Raw genomic sequence first — 16303 nt, 5'->3', positions numbered from 1 at the left:
GGTTAGGGGAGGGTTTGGCCAGGGGGCTTTACATGGCTCACCACACCCTAGCGACTCCTTGTGGCGGGCCATGTGCCTACCGGCTGACCCCGGTCGCCAGTTGAATGGTGTTGCCGCCGACATATTGGTACGGGTGGCTTCTGGGTTAAGTGGGAGGGTGTTAAGTGAGAGGGTGTTAAGTGGGAGGGTGTTAAGGAAAACCCAGATGTTTTTGACTTAGTTATAGTGAAACATGTCAATTCTGCTCTTCATTTGATATGATATGCACTGAGTGTACAAAACATTAGGAACACCTTGACATAGCCTGACAAGGTGAATCCAGGTGAAAACTATGATCCCTTATTGATGTCACCTGTGTAGATGAAGGGGAGGATACAGGTTCAATCAGGATTTTTAAGCCTTGAGACAATTGAGACATGGGTTGTGTATGTGAGCCATTGAGAGGGTGAATGGGCAAGACAAAAGATTTTAGTGCCTTTAAACAGGGTATGGTAGTAGGTGTCAGGTGCACCGGTTTGTGTCAAGAACTGCAACGCTGCTGGATTTTCACGCATAGCAGTTTCCTGTGTATCTCAAGAATAGTCCACCCCCCAAAGGACATCCAGCTAACTTGACACAACTGTGGGAAGCATTGGAGTCAACATTGGCCAGCATCCGTGTGGAACGCTTTGGACACCTTGTAGAGGCTGTACTGAGGGCAAAAGGGGATAAACTCAATATTAGGAAGGTGTTCTTAATGTTTGGTAACTTTTTACCCCTAGCGGTTTAACTTCACCATTGAAATGGTGATGTAGAGGCACCTTGGGAAGGTTCCTCTGTCATCTCAAGGGAGGGGTTCATTATGAAATACACTCCCTTCTAGATGTGCTGGGTGGTACCACCTCAAGGAAGGGGTTCAGTATGAAATACACTCCCTTCTAGATGTGCTGGGTGGTACCACCTCAAGGAAGGGGTTCATTATGAAATACACTCCCTTCTAGATGTGCTGGGTGGTACCACCTCAAGGAAGGGGTTCATTATGAAGTACACTCCCTTCTAGATGTGCTGTGTGGTACCACCTCAAGGAAGGGATTCAGTGTGAAATACACTCCCTTCTAGATGTGCTGGGTGGTACCACCTCAAGGAAGGGGTTCATTATGAAATACACTCCCTTCTAGATGTGCTGGGTGGTACCACCTCAAGGAAGGGGTTCATTATGAAATACACTCCCTTCTAGATGTGCTGGGTGGTACCACCTCAAGGAAGGGGTTCATTATGAAATAAACTCCCTTCTAGATGTGCTGGGCGGTACCACCTCAAGGAAGGGGTTCATTATGAAGTACACTCCCTTCTAGATGTGCTGGGTGGTACCGCCTCAACGCTCACTATACAGTGCCTTACGAAAGTATTCGGCCCCCTTGAACTTTGCGACCTTTTGCCACATTTCAGGCTTCAAACATAAAGATATAAAACTGTATTTTTTGTGAAGAATCAACAACAAGTGGGACACAATCATGAAGTGGAACGACATTTATTGGTAATTTCAAACTTTTTTAACAAATCAAAAACTGAAAAATTGGGCGTGCAAAATTATTCAGCCCCTTTACTTTCAGTGCAGCAAACTCTCTCCAGAAGTTCAGTGAGGATCTCTGAATGATCCAATGTTGACCTAAATGACTAATGATGATAAATACAATCCACCTGTGTGTAATCAAGTCTCCGTATAAATGCACCTGCACTGTGATAGTCTCAGAGGTCCGTTAAAAGCGCAGAGAGCATCATGAAGACAAAACTTAAGAAAGGGAAGCATAGAAATAATGCACATAGAACATATCTACAGCTTCTTATACTTGCTTTCAATGAGAATGACAGATCTATAACTTACATTTCTATGTGCATTTGGTCAAGTCGCCCAAAAAGTTACATATTGCTGCTTTATTGTGTCCCAAATCACTATATAGTGTACAACTAGTGTGTGTGCACTCCATGGGGAATAGTGTACCATATGGAATGCACACTTCATGCATTTTTACTGTGTATTTTTTCAATTGAGGTGATGTGCACAGACTGCATTAGCTCCGTATACCCTGCTAAGATTGGAGCCTGCCAAACATAGGCAGAGCACATCTGTTGCTGTATTCTGTGGTGTGTGTGTGTGTGTGTGTGTGTGTGTGTGTGTGTGTGTGTGTGTGTGCGTACATGTATGTATATGCGTGCCTTCATTAGCCCGTATGTGTGTGTTAGAAAGTATTTTGGGATGCAAGTGTCTCTATGACACACATATAGTGCAGTATATATGGGCCATCTGGTGTGATGATGAGCACCATCCCTGCTAGTCTCCTCTCTATGATTCATCATCATAGAAGCCTTCACCACTCATATGCACTGAACTGCGGTGAGCAGGTGCAGCGGCAGGCACTTCATGCGTCCCAAATGGCTTCCTGTTCCTTTAATAGCACACTACTGACCAGGGCCCATAGGGGTTTGCCATTCGGGACAAAGCCTGTGTCACTAAGCTGCACTGAGCATGTGCAGAAAGGGGACACACTCCAGTGGGCATTGTTGAAGTCACCATCTCAGGGGGGCTTTTACTCCCATAACACCTTGCAGCCATAGGGTACAGTGACACAACAGAAAGTGCAGTGTCATCCTGTCCGACTGGCTGGCTGGTGTGGTTGAGGACATCAGCCTTTTACTCCCATAACACTGGTCATAGGGGAACACCCGCCAGCCATAGGGGAACACCAGCCAGGCATAGGGGAACACCCGCCAGCCATAGGGGAACACCAGCCAGTCATAGGGGAACACCCGCCAGCCATAGGGGAACACCAGCCAGCCATAGGGGAACACCAGCCAGCCATAGGGGAACAGTACAGTGTCAACCTGTCTGACCGGCTGGCTGGTTTAGGTGAGAACATGAAGGGCACTCCAGATCATATATTTTTCTGTCCTCCCTGGGCTACGTCCCAAATGGCACCGTATTACCTATATACAGTAGTGCACTGCTACTTGTGCACTATATAGGGAATATATAGGGAACAGGCCAGGCTGACCCTCCCCTCTTCCCCTCTTCCCTTCATCCGATCATCCCTGTCTTTCTCCCTCTCTGGTTTTCTCAATTGCTTAAACACTAAAACCCATTGGCTGAACAAAGTTCTCAGTTGCCTGGACTCATTTAGCTAATTATGCAGTCAATACCTTAAACCATTTCACATGATAAAACACAATTTGCAGATCTCACTTAGACTTTTCAGCAAAACTCCAAACACATTCTCATTCTCAAAACACATTCTGCACTCTAATGCACATGTCATCCATACTGGTAAGCACAAGTGGCAACAATAAAATACAAATAGAGAACATATGTCATTGATTGAACACAACCACTCAAAATTGATTTAACCTGTTTTAAATGATGCGACACAACCAATATAAGCCAGTTCAGAGAGCAAACAGGTTGTTGAAGGTGGGAAGGAGAAAGTCTGAGAATGGATACTGTAGTACATGGCATTGTAGGCTGTATACTGTACAATGGATGAATTGTATGGCCCTGAACATTGTGCTTTCTATTTATTAACAGTACTGACTGCTCAATAGATTTTGACTGGTTGCAGGTTCATATCAACAAAGAACAATAATTACAGTATCACAGAGACAAAGGACAAGTTTGTGAGATGCAGGGTACAGTACTGTAAAAATAGGGGTACAAGGAGGAGGAAGAACAAAAAACAAAATTGCAAAGTGCAAAGCAGAGTAGTAATTTCTGATCAATTTTGAGCTACTATGATAGAACATGTTTTCGTTCATCAAAAGACAATGACTGAAAAATATGAATATTTTTTTAGATTAAAAATGTACTTCTCCCTGAGAATTGTATGTTTTGAACAATGTGTTTTCTATTTTTCGGTGTATTGTTTACTGACTGCTTGAGAGTGCATATCATTTTGATCACTTTGTTTATGATTTGAGAGCAGTGTTTGATTTTGAACACAGGTAAAACTGTTTTGAGGTGAATGTTTCATTTTGCAAGAGGAGTCAGAGGTTATGTAAATAGTGCTTGAAGATGAGGTTCTGTGTTTAATGTTTTCAGGAAATGGAGCAAGGTTTCAGAAATTGTGTTGAGAAAAACTCTAATACCAGAGGGACTCAGGGAACAGGCCAGGCAAATGAGGGGGGGGGGGGGGGGGGGGGGAGATAGAAGAGAGAGAGCGGGGAGATAGAAAGTAAGAGAGAGTTAGAGTTTTAATAAAACCTTTTTTTTGTACTTAATTATTAACACAAATAATGGCACACGGTGCCTTTTCAGAAATTAAACAACAAATGTGTCATTCCTAATTAAAAATAGATTCAATTAAATAAAAAAACAGATATATACGTTCAACTTATTTCATCAACAAACAATAGTTTCCCCTCCTCCACAAAACATACCGCTCCTTCATAAGCCCACTTCTCCTCAAACAATGGGAGGTCTTTTACAGCCGAGAAGAACTCAAAATCCACTTTTATCCTTTAAAAACACATCCTACATCCTGCCCATACGCCGTGTCTATTTAATGTTTCCTACTCAGAACAATGGACATCTAAGCTTGTCCGAAAATAAAATGGAACAGCTGACATTTTCTTTTCTGTTGATTACTGTATTGAAACCTCAAAATAAAAACAGTGTTATTGAAAATCTCCCCTACAGCTGTAAACAAAGACGCCAGTACTTCAAAGAGAGGCTTTATCCTCTCACACTCCATAAAACAATGAAACATTGTATCTCTTATGTTACAAAGAGGACATCCATCTCCAACATCTGAGTTACTAACAGATACAAAAGCATTAACTGCAATGATGCCATGCAAAACCCTCCATTGCCCTTTTGTAACGTTGGCTTGTACAATGCTCTCCTTTCTCCTTTTAACGCCTTTCTTTCTGACTCTGGGATACTGGGTGTAATCCCTAGTCTTGATATGGGTTGTTTTCATCTTGTACCTTCTTGGGATTATTAAGCATAAACCACGTTTTTACTGACAGAGCCTTCACGCAGCTTCCCAGCAGTTGTCCGACAATCCTTTCTGACCTCACCCCCAAATGTTCAGCCACACGTCCTCCATCCATTAAGGTGGGCTCAGCCATGGCCATTAACTGTTTTATGGTGATGATTTTGCCCTTCACCAGAATCTTGGACAAATGTGGAACAGCTGCAGTTGTACAATCCCATACACCAGAGGTTCCTCCAGCAGCCAATGCACTGACTCCGCTGAAGAACGTCTGACCCTTCCTTATGCTGAAAAACCCTAAGAAGGCCTCTGTAAAATGGAGGTACTCCCTCCCTAGAAATCTGGCTACTATCAACCAGAAATAAAGCCTTCTTTAAACCTAATCCCCTGACCTGCTGTAATACCAAACCTGCCACCCCTTTCCAAACCACATTTTCCGGTTCATAAAGCAAACTTTGAATAAACTGAAACCAGAAAGCAGCAGCCCTACTAGCAAGATGTACAAGACCTTGTCCCCCCTCCTCTTTTGACCCAATGATATTTAGCCCAAAGTGAATCTACAATAATCGCCTGTATCTTAGCCAGAAGGCCAGATGGTGGCTCTAAACATGACAACCAATGCCACAGTGCAGAGGCAACCATATTGTTAACAATAATAGTGCGCCCACTGTATGCCATCTCCTCATCCTCCCTTCTACCATTTCAAGCACCCCATTCCATTTTTTTTCCATTGTCCCCTCATCCCCTAGGTACACTTCAAGATACTTTAAACCTCCCTTACACCATTCCAGCCCCCCTGGCAAAGCCAGACCATTTCCCAATCTGTAAAGCACAACTTTTTCCCAATTTACCTTTGCAGAGAATATTCCCCTAAACCGATCATCCATGAGACTCAAACTATCCACCTCAGCTTAATTTTCCACTGAAATAACTACGTCCTCAGCATAGGCTGAGAGAGGAGTAGGAGGAATATCCTCTGAAAGATACACCCCTTCAATGCGACTTCTAATGCTATTTAGCAGTGGCTCTATAGAGATGGCATATAACATTCCTGACAAAGAATACCCCTGCCTAATACCTCTACACACTTTAAAAGGAGCACTCAAGCTACCGTTAACTTTCAATACACTTTCAGTGTCACCATATATCACCCTGATCATGGCAATATAACCAGAGCTGAAAACAAATGCCTCAAAAGTGTGTCATAAGTATTTATGTTCAACTCGGTCAAATGCCTTTTCCTGATCAATTGAAATTTGACCAGCATCAACCCAATAGCCCTAGAAACGTCAAAACAATCCAGAATCGGGGAAATGTTATCTCCTATCTGCCTGTCGGGAACACAGTAGGACTGGTCCGTATGATTTGCCCCATCATCTCCCTTAGCCTGCTGGACAAAGCCGTGGACAGGATCTTATAATCAGTGCACAATAAAGTCACTGGCCTCCGGTTCTTCAGTCCTTCACTAGTGTCACCCTTTTTTGGGAGATGGGTGAGGACAGCTCTCCTGTAGCTTATCGGTAGTAACCCTTCGGTCAAACTATCATTAACTACTGCTAGTCAATCCTCTCCTAACATGGCCCAAAAGACTTAAAAAAGTCAACAAGAAGCCCATCAATGCTTGGTGCACATCCATTTTCCATGTCTTTTAATGCAATGTATAGCTCCTACAAAGACAATGGTTGCTCTATCTCTACCTTCTGCAGCCACCTGTGGGAGCCCATCAAGGAACTGCTGTGTCACTGTTTTATCCTCTTTGTACTCACACTTGTAGAGCTCAGCATAGAACTCTACTGCCCTGTTTGTACTCACACTTGTAGAGCTCAGCATAGAACTCTACTGCCCTCTTTCTAATTTCACTTAGGCTAGTGAGCTCCTGTCCAACAACTGATTTGAGGCAATGAATAATTCTTCTTTGTCCATTCTTTTTTATAAAATGTGGATGAGGGATCCATTTCAGAAATTCCCTGAAACTTTCTTCTCACCAATGCCCCCTGTGCTATGATGACCAACAGGTCTGGCAATGAGTTTTTTTTCTTCTCTTGAGTGGCTGAGTATGGCCTCAATCTCCTGTGGTCTCAACCAATGTCAGGAGTTCCACTATTTCAGACTCTAGGACGTTCATTGATCTGGTGATGTCTCTGGTGACATTCATTATGTACTGAATCTGGATTTTCACCACTGTTGTAGGGATACAAAACTGGCCTTTGAGACCTCCACCTCTCCCAGAAAAAAACTACAACATTTATAACCTGGCCAGAGAGATGGTGATCTCTCTCAAATGGGCCCATGTGTACTGTCTCGTGCCTCCATGTTGGCTCTGCCAAATATCAGACAGTTCATATGATACAATAAGGCAATATTGTTACAAGAAGAGGTTCTTTGTGGTTTCTATCTAAATCACTGACTGAGCAGTTAAAGTTCCCAGCAAGAAATAAATAATAATCTTCAGTGTTACTTTTTGAGCTTTTATGACTACACACCACCAAACAACCCGACGCAGCAGGAATCTTTACACAATGCTGGCAAATACGTCTTTCAAACCCCAACCACTGCAACTGGCCCCACACACTGGTTGCACGCTGGAGAAAAACCACCTCAACTATCACATCACCCTTATATGTGTTTAGTGACATTGAGACAAAGATAACCTTAAAACAACTAAACAATATATATACACATATTGAAAACACACCGTAACCGCGTCCCGGCTCACTGACAGCATATACTGTATATATATATATGTGTGTGTGTGTGTGTGTGTGTGTGTGTGTGTGTGTGTGTGTGTGTGTGTGTGTGTGTGTGTGTGTGTGTGTGTGTGTGTGTGTGTGTGTGTGTGTGTGTGTGTGTGAGAGAGAGAGAGAAAGAAAAAAAAATACAACATTGTGAATGGATTAATGTCCACTCACGACAGGAAGCACACTTTCTGACCACGGTGCAGGATCCTAGACTCACTGACCACGGTGCAGAATCCTAGACTCACTGACAACGGTGCAGAATCCTAGACTCACTGACCACGGTGCAGAATCCTAGACTCACTGACCACAATGCAGAATCCTAGACTCACTGACCACGGTGCAGAATCCTAGACTCACTGACCACGGTGCAGAATCCTAGACTCACTGACCACGGTGCAGAATCCTAGACTCACTGACCACAGTACAGAAGACTCAGACTCACTGACCACAGTGCAGAATCCTTGACTCACTGACCACGGTGCAGAATCCTAGACTCACTGACTACGGTGCAGAATCCTAGACTCACTGACCACGGTGCAGAATCCTAGACTCACTGACCACGGTGCAGAATCATAGACTCACTGACCACAGTGCAGAATCCTAGACTCACTGACCACAGTGCAGAATCCTAGACTCACTGACCACAGTGCATAATCCTAGACTCAGTGACCACGGTGCAGAATCCTAGACTCACTGACCACAGTGCAGAAGACTCAGACTCACTGACCACAGTGCAGAATCCTTGACTCACTGACCACGGTGCAGAATCCTAGACTCACTGACCACGGTGCAGAATCCTAGACTCACTGACCACGGTGCAGAATCCTAGACTCACTGACCACGGTGCAGAATCTTAGACTCACTGACCACGGTGCAGAATCCTAGACTCACTGACCACAGTGCAGAATCCTAGACTCACTGACCACGGGCAGAATCCTAGACTCACTGACCACGGTGCAGAATCCTAGACTCACTGACCACGGTGCAGAATCCTAGAATCACTGACCACGGTGCAGAAGTCTCAGACTTACTGACCACGGTGCAGAATCCTAGACTCACTGACCACGGTGCAGAATCCTAGAATCCTATGTGTGTGTGTGTGTGTGTGTGTGTGTGTGTGTGTGTGTGTGTGTGTGTGTGTGTGTGTGTGTGTGTGTGTGTGTGTGTGTGTGTGTGTGTGTGTGTGTGTGTGTGTGTGTGTGTGTGTGTGTGTGAGAGAGAGAGAGAAAGAAAAAAAAATACAACATTGTGAATGGATTAATGTCCACTCACGACAGGAAGCACACTTTCTGACCACGGTGCAGGATCCTAGACTCACTGACCACGGTGCAGAATCCTAGACTCACTGACAACGGTGCAGAATCCTAGACTCACTGACCACGGTGCAGAATCCTAGACTCACTGACCACAATGCAGAATCCTAGACTCACTGACCACGGTGCAGAATCCTAGACTCACTGACCACGGTGCAGAATCCTAGACTCACTGACCACGGTGCAGAATCCTAGACTCACTGACCACAGTACAGAAGACTCAGACTCACTGACCACAGTGCAGAATCCTTGACTCACTGACCACGGTGCAGAATCCTAGACTCACTGACTACGGTGCAGAATCCTAGACTCACTGACCACGGTGCAGAATCCTAGACTCACTGACCACGGTGCAGAATCATAGACTCACTGACCACAGTGCAGAATCCTAGACTCACTGACCACGGTGCAGAATCCTAGACTCACTGACCACAGTGCATAATCCTAGACTCACTGACCACGGTGCAGAATCCTAGACTCACTGACCACAGTGCAGAAGACTCAGACTCACTGACCACAGTGCAGAATCCTTGACTCACTGACCACGGTGCAGAATCCTAGACTCACTGACCACGGTGCAGAATCCTAGACTCACTGACCACGGTGCAGAATCCTAGACTCACTGACCACAGTGCAGAATCTTAGACTCACTGACCACGGTGCAGAATCCTAGACTCACTGACCACAGTGCAGAATCCTAGACTCACTGACCACGGGCAGAATCCTAGACTCACTGACCACGGTGCAGAATCCTAGACTCACTGACCACGGTGCAGAATCCTAGAATCACTGACCACGGTGCAGAAGTCTCAGACTTACTGACCACGGTGCAGAATCCTAGACTCACTGACCACGGTGCAGAATCCTAGACTCGCTGACCACGGTGCAGAATCCTAGACTCGCTGACCACGGTGCAGAATCCTAGACTCACTGACCACAGTGCAGAAGTCTCAGACTCACTGACCACGGTGCAGAATCCTAGACTCACTGACCACGGTGCAGAATCCTAGACTCACTGACCACGGTGCAGAATCCTAGACTCACTGACCACATTGCAGAATCCTAGACTCACTGACCACGGTGCAGAATCCTAGACTCACTGACCACGGTGCAGAATCCTAGACTCACTGACCACGGTGCAGAATCCTAGACTCACTGACCACAATGCAGAATCCTAGACTCACTGACCACGGTGCAGAATCCTAGACTCACTGACCACGGTGCAGAATCCTAGACTCACTGACCACAGTGAAGAATCCTAGACTCACTGACCACAGTGCAGAATCCTAGACTCACTGACCACAGTGCAGAATCCTAGACTCACTGACCACGGTGCAGAATCCTACACTCACTGACCACAGTGCAGAAGTCTCAGACTCACTGACCACGGTGCAGAATCCTAGACTCACTGACCACGGTGCAGCATCCTAGACTCACTGACCACAGTGCAGAAGTCTCAGACTCACTGACCACGGTGCAGAATCCTTGACTCACTGACCACGGTGCAGAATCCTAGACTCACTGACCACGGTGCAGAATCCTAGACTCACTGACCACGGTGCAGAATCCTAGACTCACTGACCACGGTGCAGAAGTCTCAGACTCACTGACCACAGTGCAGAATACTAGACTCACTGACCACAGTGCAGAAGTCTCAGACACACTGACCACGGTGCAGAAGTCTCAGGCTCACTGACCACAGTGCAGAAGTCTCAGACTCACTGACCACAGTGCAGAATCCTTGAAACAAGCTGCTGTTAGTCTGCAGGCTGACACACACATACACACACTCTCTCTGTCTCTCTGAAGTAGCTGCTGTTCATTCTGTTGCAGGCTGTTTTTACTCCTCATTGTACAGTCAATGAGCCACCTGTTTCCCATCTCCTTTGTTTGTATTGAGCTCATTTTGTGGCATCGCTCGCCCCCACGGAACTGACAGTGTTATTGTATTTGACTAATTTTGTGGCATCGCTCGCCCCCACGGAACTGACAGTGTTATTGTATTTGACTCGTTTTGTGGCATCGGCCACCCCCCAGGGTACTACTGACAGTGTTATTGTATTTGACTCATTTTGTGGCATCGGCCACCCCTCAGGGTACTACTGACATTGTTAATGTATTTGACTCATTTTGTGGCATCGGCCACCCCCCAGGGTACTACTGACAGTGTTAATGTCTTTCTACAGAGCTTAATGGGACCTCCACGATGGTTGCTGGATACACTTATATAAGAACAATACACTTATATAAGGACAATACACTTACATAAGGCATGAATGGAATATAGTGTACAAACTGTACTCTGCAAGAACAAAACATAATAAGACCATAACCGATATATAAACTTATATAACAAGAACATAACAGGAGAGTTACTCTATAGGGCCCTATTGTATCGTAGTCCTCACCATCTCCGTGCTACAGTACACCAGCCCAGTCATGAGTGTGCTGGCATCCACACAAAGGAGAGCACAGAGTTTATTGTACAGTAAAGTCTGTTCAGTGTAGAGCACTACTGACTCACACACACACACACACCCATACACACTCACGCACTCGCACGCTCACACACACAGAGCGGAGCAGAAGTATCTATCCAGAAGAGGATATAAAGTAAAGAAGGCAGTTTAGAAACTCATTACCCAGACACAGAATACTATGGTCCTAAGGAGAAGAGCACATGATCGCTGGGAAAACAATGTTACAGCCAAACACTGCCCTGGTTAACTGGGTTTATTCACCTCATACCGGGGTTGTGGAGGATGTGTGTTTGTGTGTCTGTGTGTGTGTTTGCATCCTAATTCACTCATGCCGATTGTGAAGTACCGACACAGCCTCCAGCAGAAATGGATGGTGTGTTAAATGCATCTGTAAAAGATGAGACTTTAAGACAGACGTAGTGATTAATTTGATTAATTTGACCTCTCAGTTAGAGATATATATGGGCAACACTAACTTCTCTCTTCACTGAGTTTGTAACACTGTCTCTCTCTCTCCCTCACTCTCTCCCTCACTCACCCCCTCTCTCTCCCTCCCCCTTCTCTCTCTCTCATTCTCTCTCTCCCTTTTCTTCTCTCTTTCTCTCTTTCTCTCCCTCCCTCCCCCTCTCTCTCTCTCTCCCTCTCTCTCCTCCCCATTCCCATTTCTCTCCCTCTCCCTTCCCCCTCTCTTTCTCTCTCTCTCTTCCCCCTTTTCTCTCTCTCTCTCTCTCTCTCTCTCTCTCTCTCTCTCTCTCTCTCTCTCACACACACAAACTCTCCCTCTGCCTCCCTCCTATCTCTCCTTTCTCTGTCTGTCCTACAGGAACAGTATAGCAGCATCTGCAGTGTGTGCATTTAACCTTAGCTCCATCACCCAGGCCTTCAACGGGCCCTTCCGTTCCCAGGAGAACCCCCGCTCTACCTGGCTGCCCACCCCCAACCCCATCCCCAACTTCCAGGTTAGTGCTGGTCTGGAGGGTAATCCTGCCCACCCTGTGTATCCCCAGAACCAGGACGAAAGGACACTGCATCTAGGAGGCATTTGATATAAGAACTAGGGATCATGCACCACATAGCCCACATCATTTAAGAAATGCAACCGTAGCTTTATGAAGAAATTCATGTCATCCAGTATTTAATAATGGCATTTAAGGAGCATGTTGTTGCTGTAGCGTGCCAGATCCAGAGATGTTGTTTAGCCCAACAACAGTCATTACATTGTAACAGTCATTACAACGTAACAGTCATTATCTTGTAGGTGTGAGTAAGTGTGATTACTAAAGGACAAAAGGAGAATGAAATGACCACAGCCTGAGACGTAGTATTCATTTAATCAAAACAATAATGACTGTGAACATGAGGCATTTTTCATTTTCATTATGTGGCTCTTTTCTCTTTCCCTCGCTCTCTTGCTCTCTCTTTCTCTCTTTCTCTCTCTTTCTCTCTCTCTCTCTCTCTCTCTCTCTCTCTCTCTCTCACTCACTCACTCACTCACTCACTCACTCACTCACTCACTCACTCACTCACTCACTCACTCACTCACTCACTCACTCACTCACTCACTCTCACTCACTCACTCTCACTAAACCTCTCACTCCTCCCTCCCGCCCGCCATCCTCTCCCACCGCTCCTCCACCCCTCCTTAGTGTGGGACCATAGATGACGACGGCGGTCCTAACGATGGTCTGACGGAGCGCAGCCTCCAGGACGCCCAGCGGCTGTACCTGATGAACGACGTGGTGCAGCCCGTCTCTGTGGACCCCTTGGTCATGCAGGACGATGTGCGCTTCTCCAGGCTGGTAGTGGACATCGTACAGGGTCACGACACCCTCTACCACGTCATGTACATCGGCACAGGTCAGCACAGAGTTCAAATGTCAGGTGTCAAGGTCAATAGGTTAGACCCAATAATCATCAACCAATTAATTAATCAATCAATGCCGGCACCCTTCACTAGCTGTCTATCCAAAGGACGTTCTATTGACCTATTATAGGACCCTGAGTTTTCCCTAACCACATGACCTGACTGTATACAGTACAATCCAACAAATTCTCATCGTCCTCTTCCTCCTCTCTCCTCCAATCAGAATACGGCACCATCCTGAAGGCCCTGGCCACCACCAATAAGAGCCTTCAGGGGTGTTACCTGGAGGAAATCCAGCTCCTCCCCCCTGGGGTGCGGGAGCCAATCCTGAACCTGCAGATCCTTCACAGTGATAGGTCACTGTTTGTAGGACTCAACAACAGAGTTCTGAAGATTCCATTGGAGAGATGCTCCAACTACAAGACTGAGACGTGAGTTTCTTACATTTTTACAATTTGTACAAGTACACAAAAAGCCAAACTGGCCAACAAACCCAAACGTATAGAAGAGTACATGTTAGAAAAAGCTGCAACTTCATGACTGAGACGTGAGTTCCTCAAATTGGGGATTATTACACATTCTCTATCACATCTCCGCGTTTCAGTATAGTTTCGGTATAGTTTCTGTAAACTTCCATAAAAATGTACAGAGTGTTGTTTATTGCTTACTTGGAAACAACTTGCCTTCCTTTCATATAGCCGAAAACCTATAAACAGGTCTGCATATGTATTTTCCTTAAATGCTATATTTAAAGTAGTTAGTTTAAATATAGTGTTTAAAGGTTTTCGGCTATATGAAATGAAGGCAAGTTGTAATTGCATTTTTTTGTAATTGTATCAGTAACTTACTGTATTAATCAACAGTATGATACCGTGTAAACGGAAAACAGTAGATTAGCGTACGATGCACAGTAAAGTACCATACATTTGTTTTACAGCACACCGTAAGACCTTTCTGTAATTTCAACAGTAAAACAGTCTTAATTATGTTAGTAGGCGTGGAAGGAGTCTCTGGCTCATGAACATATTTTAAGGTGTGGCTTATAAGAGACTATATTTGTTACACCTGTGGGTGAGAATGCTGTACCCCCACATAACATTGTAATATACTTTCTTTTAGAAATAGTTTAAACCTTGTTTTGAAATTCTACAGTAACTTGCAAGCCAATTGCTGCCAGTGCTTTACTCTTATTCCAAATCCAGTAAAATGTTTGGAGCACCAAAAACCTTTTAAACACTAGTGGATGCATGGTATTGTTGTTTCTTACTTATTAACATACTTTCAGATGTGTCTTGTAACAGTCTATATTTATTGTACCTGTTAGTGAGAGTGCAGTACCAATGTAAGTCATATGTAGTAGTTAAGCTTTTGTTAAGGCTTAAAGTGAATATTATATAAAACACCAAATATCAGTTGGTATGCTGTATTCACTATTAGCAGTTGCTGATTTTATTTTCAATACAATTCAGCAATAAAGTACTGTACTGCTGTTTTGCTATATAGTTACTGCAGCATACTGTAAATTATGGTGCATTGCGTAGAAATATTATGGTAGGAGAAAGAATCACTGCCTCAGTAACATATTTTAAGGCGTGCTTTGGAAGTGGCTATATTTGTTGTTGAGAGTCCTGTACCAATTTAAGTGATATGTGGTAGTAGTTCTCTAAAAATTAAATGTACACTGAACAAAGATATAAATGCAACATGCAACAATTTCAAAGATTTTACTGAGTTACAGTTCATATAAGGAAATCAATCAATTTAAATAAATTCATTAGACCCTGATCTATGGATTTCACATGACTGGGCAAGGGCGAAGCCATATGTGGGCATGGGAGGGCAAAGGCCGAGCTAGGCCCAGCCAATCAGAATGAGTTGTTCCCCACAAAAAGGGACTTATTACAGACAGAATTCTCCTTAGGTTCATTAGCTGTCAGGATGGTTGGACTCAGACGATCTTGCAGGTGAAGAAGACTGAAGTTTTGTAGTGATTTCGTGTTATAGTTGTTGATGTAAAGAATATTTGTTGGTCGGTGGTGTGTAATGAAAAGCAAACAGACGCTGCACTTGACACACTTATGAAATAGCTTATTACAGTTACTAATAAGCACGCATCCATTAAGAAAATGACTGTAAAAACTGTTAAATCCCCATGGATTGATGAGGAATTGAAAAATTGTATGGTTGAGATGGATGAGGCAAAAGGAATAGCAAATAAGTCTGGCTACACAACTGATTGACAAACATATTGCAAATTGAGAAATCATGTGACTAAACTGAATAAAAAGAAGAAGAAACTACTCTCTGAAACAAAGACAAATGACATAAGGAATGATAGTAAAAAGCTTTTGAGCACCATAAATGACATTTTTGGGGAAAAGGCAAACTCAGCTCCATCATTCATTGAATCAGATGGCTCATTCATCACAAAATCGACTGATATTGACAACTACTTTAATGTTTTTTTCATTAGCAAGATTAGCAAACTTACATAATGACCACATCGCTTGCGTCATAAAATAAATGTACGCATACATGTTACTCAATTATTGCACCCACACAGCTTGCACACGTCAGCGAGCGTCTGTGTGGCCAGACACTAAAATAGAAATTGGTTCTATTTGTGACGCTCAACACGCTGCAAGTCTAGCCTCTCCCATCTCCTCATTGGTGTTTCGGAGCATAAACCCATGTGTGGGATTGAAAGATGAATTTAGGTCCACACTCCGGTTGGTTGTAGTAATGCTGTAAAGTTGGTTGCCAACCACAATATAAAGTCCAAAGAAGAAAAAGAAGCTGAAGGAAGGAGGAGAGATGACGAGAAAAACAAATTTGTTTTACCATTTTAGCTGTGGATTAATTGTCAGAGTAGAGGACCTTGTGCATTTCAGATAAAACAACCCAATGTTTATATACCAGGACAAATTAGCTAGCAACAGCAAGC

General features: G+C 44.3%; 1 protein-coding gene across 7 annotated transcripts in view; it reads left to right on the top strand.

Moving 5' to 3' along the window:
- LOC110501806 (semaphorin-5B) overlaps window positions 1–16303 on the top strand; it is a 284886-nt gene that overhangs the window by 193771 nt on the left and 74812 nt on the right. For all 7 annotated transcript variants that reach the window (XM_036959221.1, XM_036959220.1, XM_036959219.1 and 4 more), the window contains exons 10-12: window positions 12319–12454; window positions 13142–13352; window positions 13583–13790. In XM_036959221.1, the coding sequence (XP_036815116.1) occupies window positions 12319–12454; window positions 13142–13352; window positions 13583–13790 (555 nt within the window). The remainder of the gene's footprint in view (window positions 1–12318; window positions 12455–13141; window positions 13353–13582; window positions 13791–16303) is intronic.

The sequence above is a fragment of the Oncorhynchus mykiss genome, chromosome 22 (assembly GCF_013265735.2).
Source record: "Oncorhynchus mykiss isolate Arlee chromosome 22, USDA_OmykA_1.1, whole genome shotgun sequence".
Classification (NCBI taxonomy): domain Eukaryota; kingdom Metazoa; phylum Chordata; class Actinopteri; order Salmoniformes; family Salmonidae; genus Oncorhynchus; species Oncorhynchus mykiss.
The sequence above is the reverse complement of the archived record's forward strand: the minus strand, read 5'-3'. Positions and strand labels throughout refer to the sequence as shown.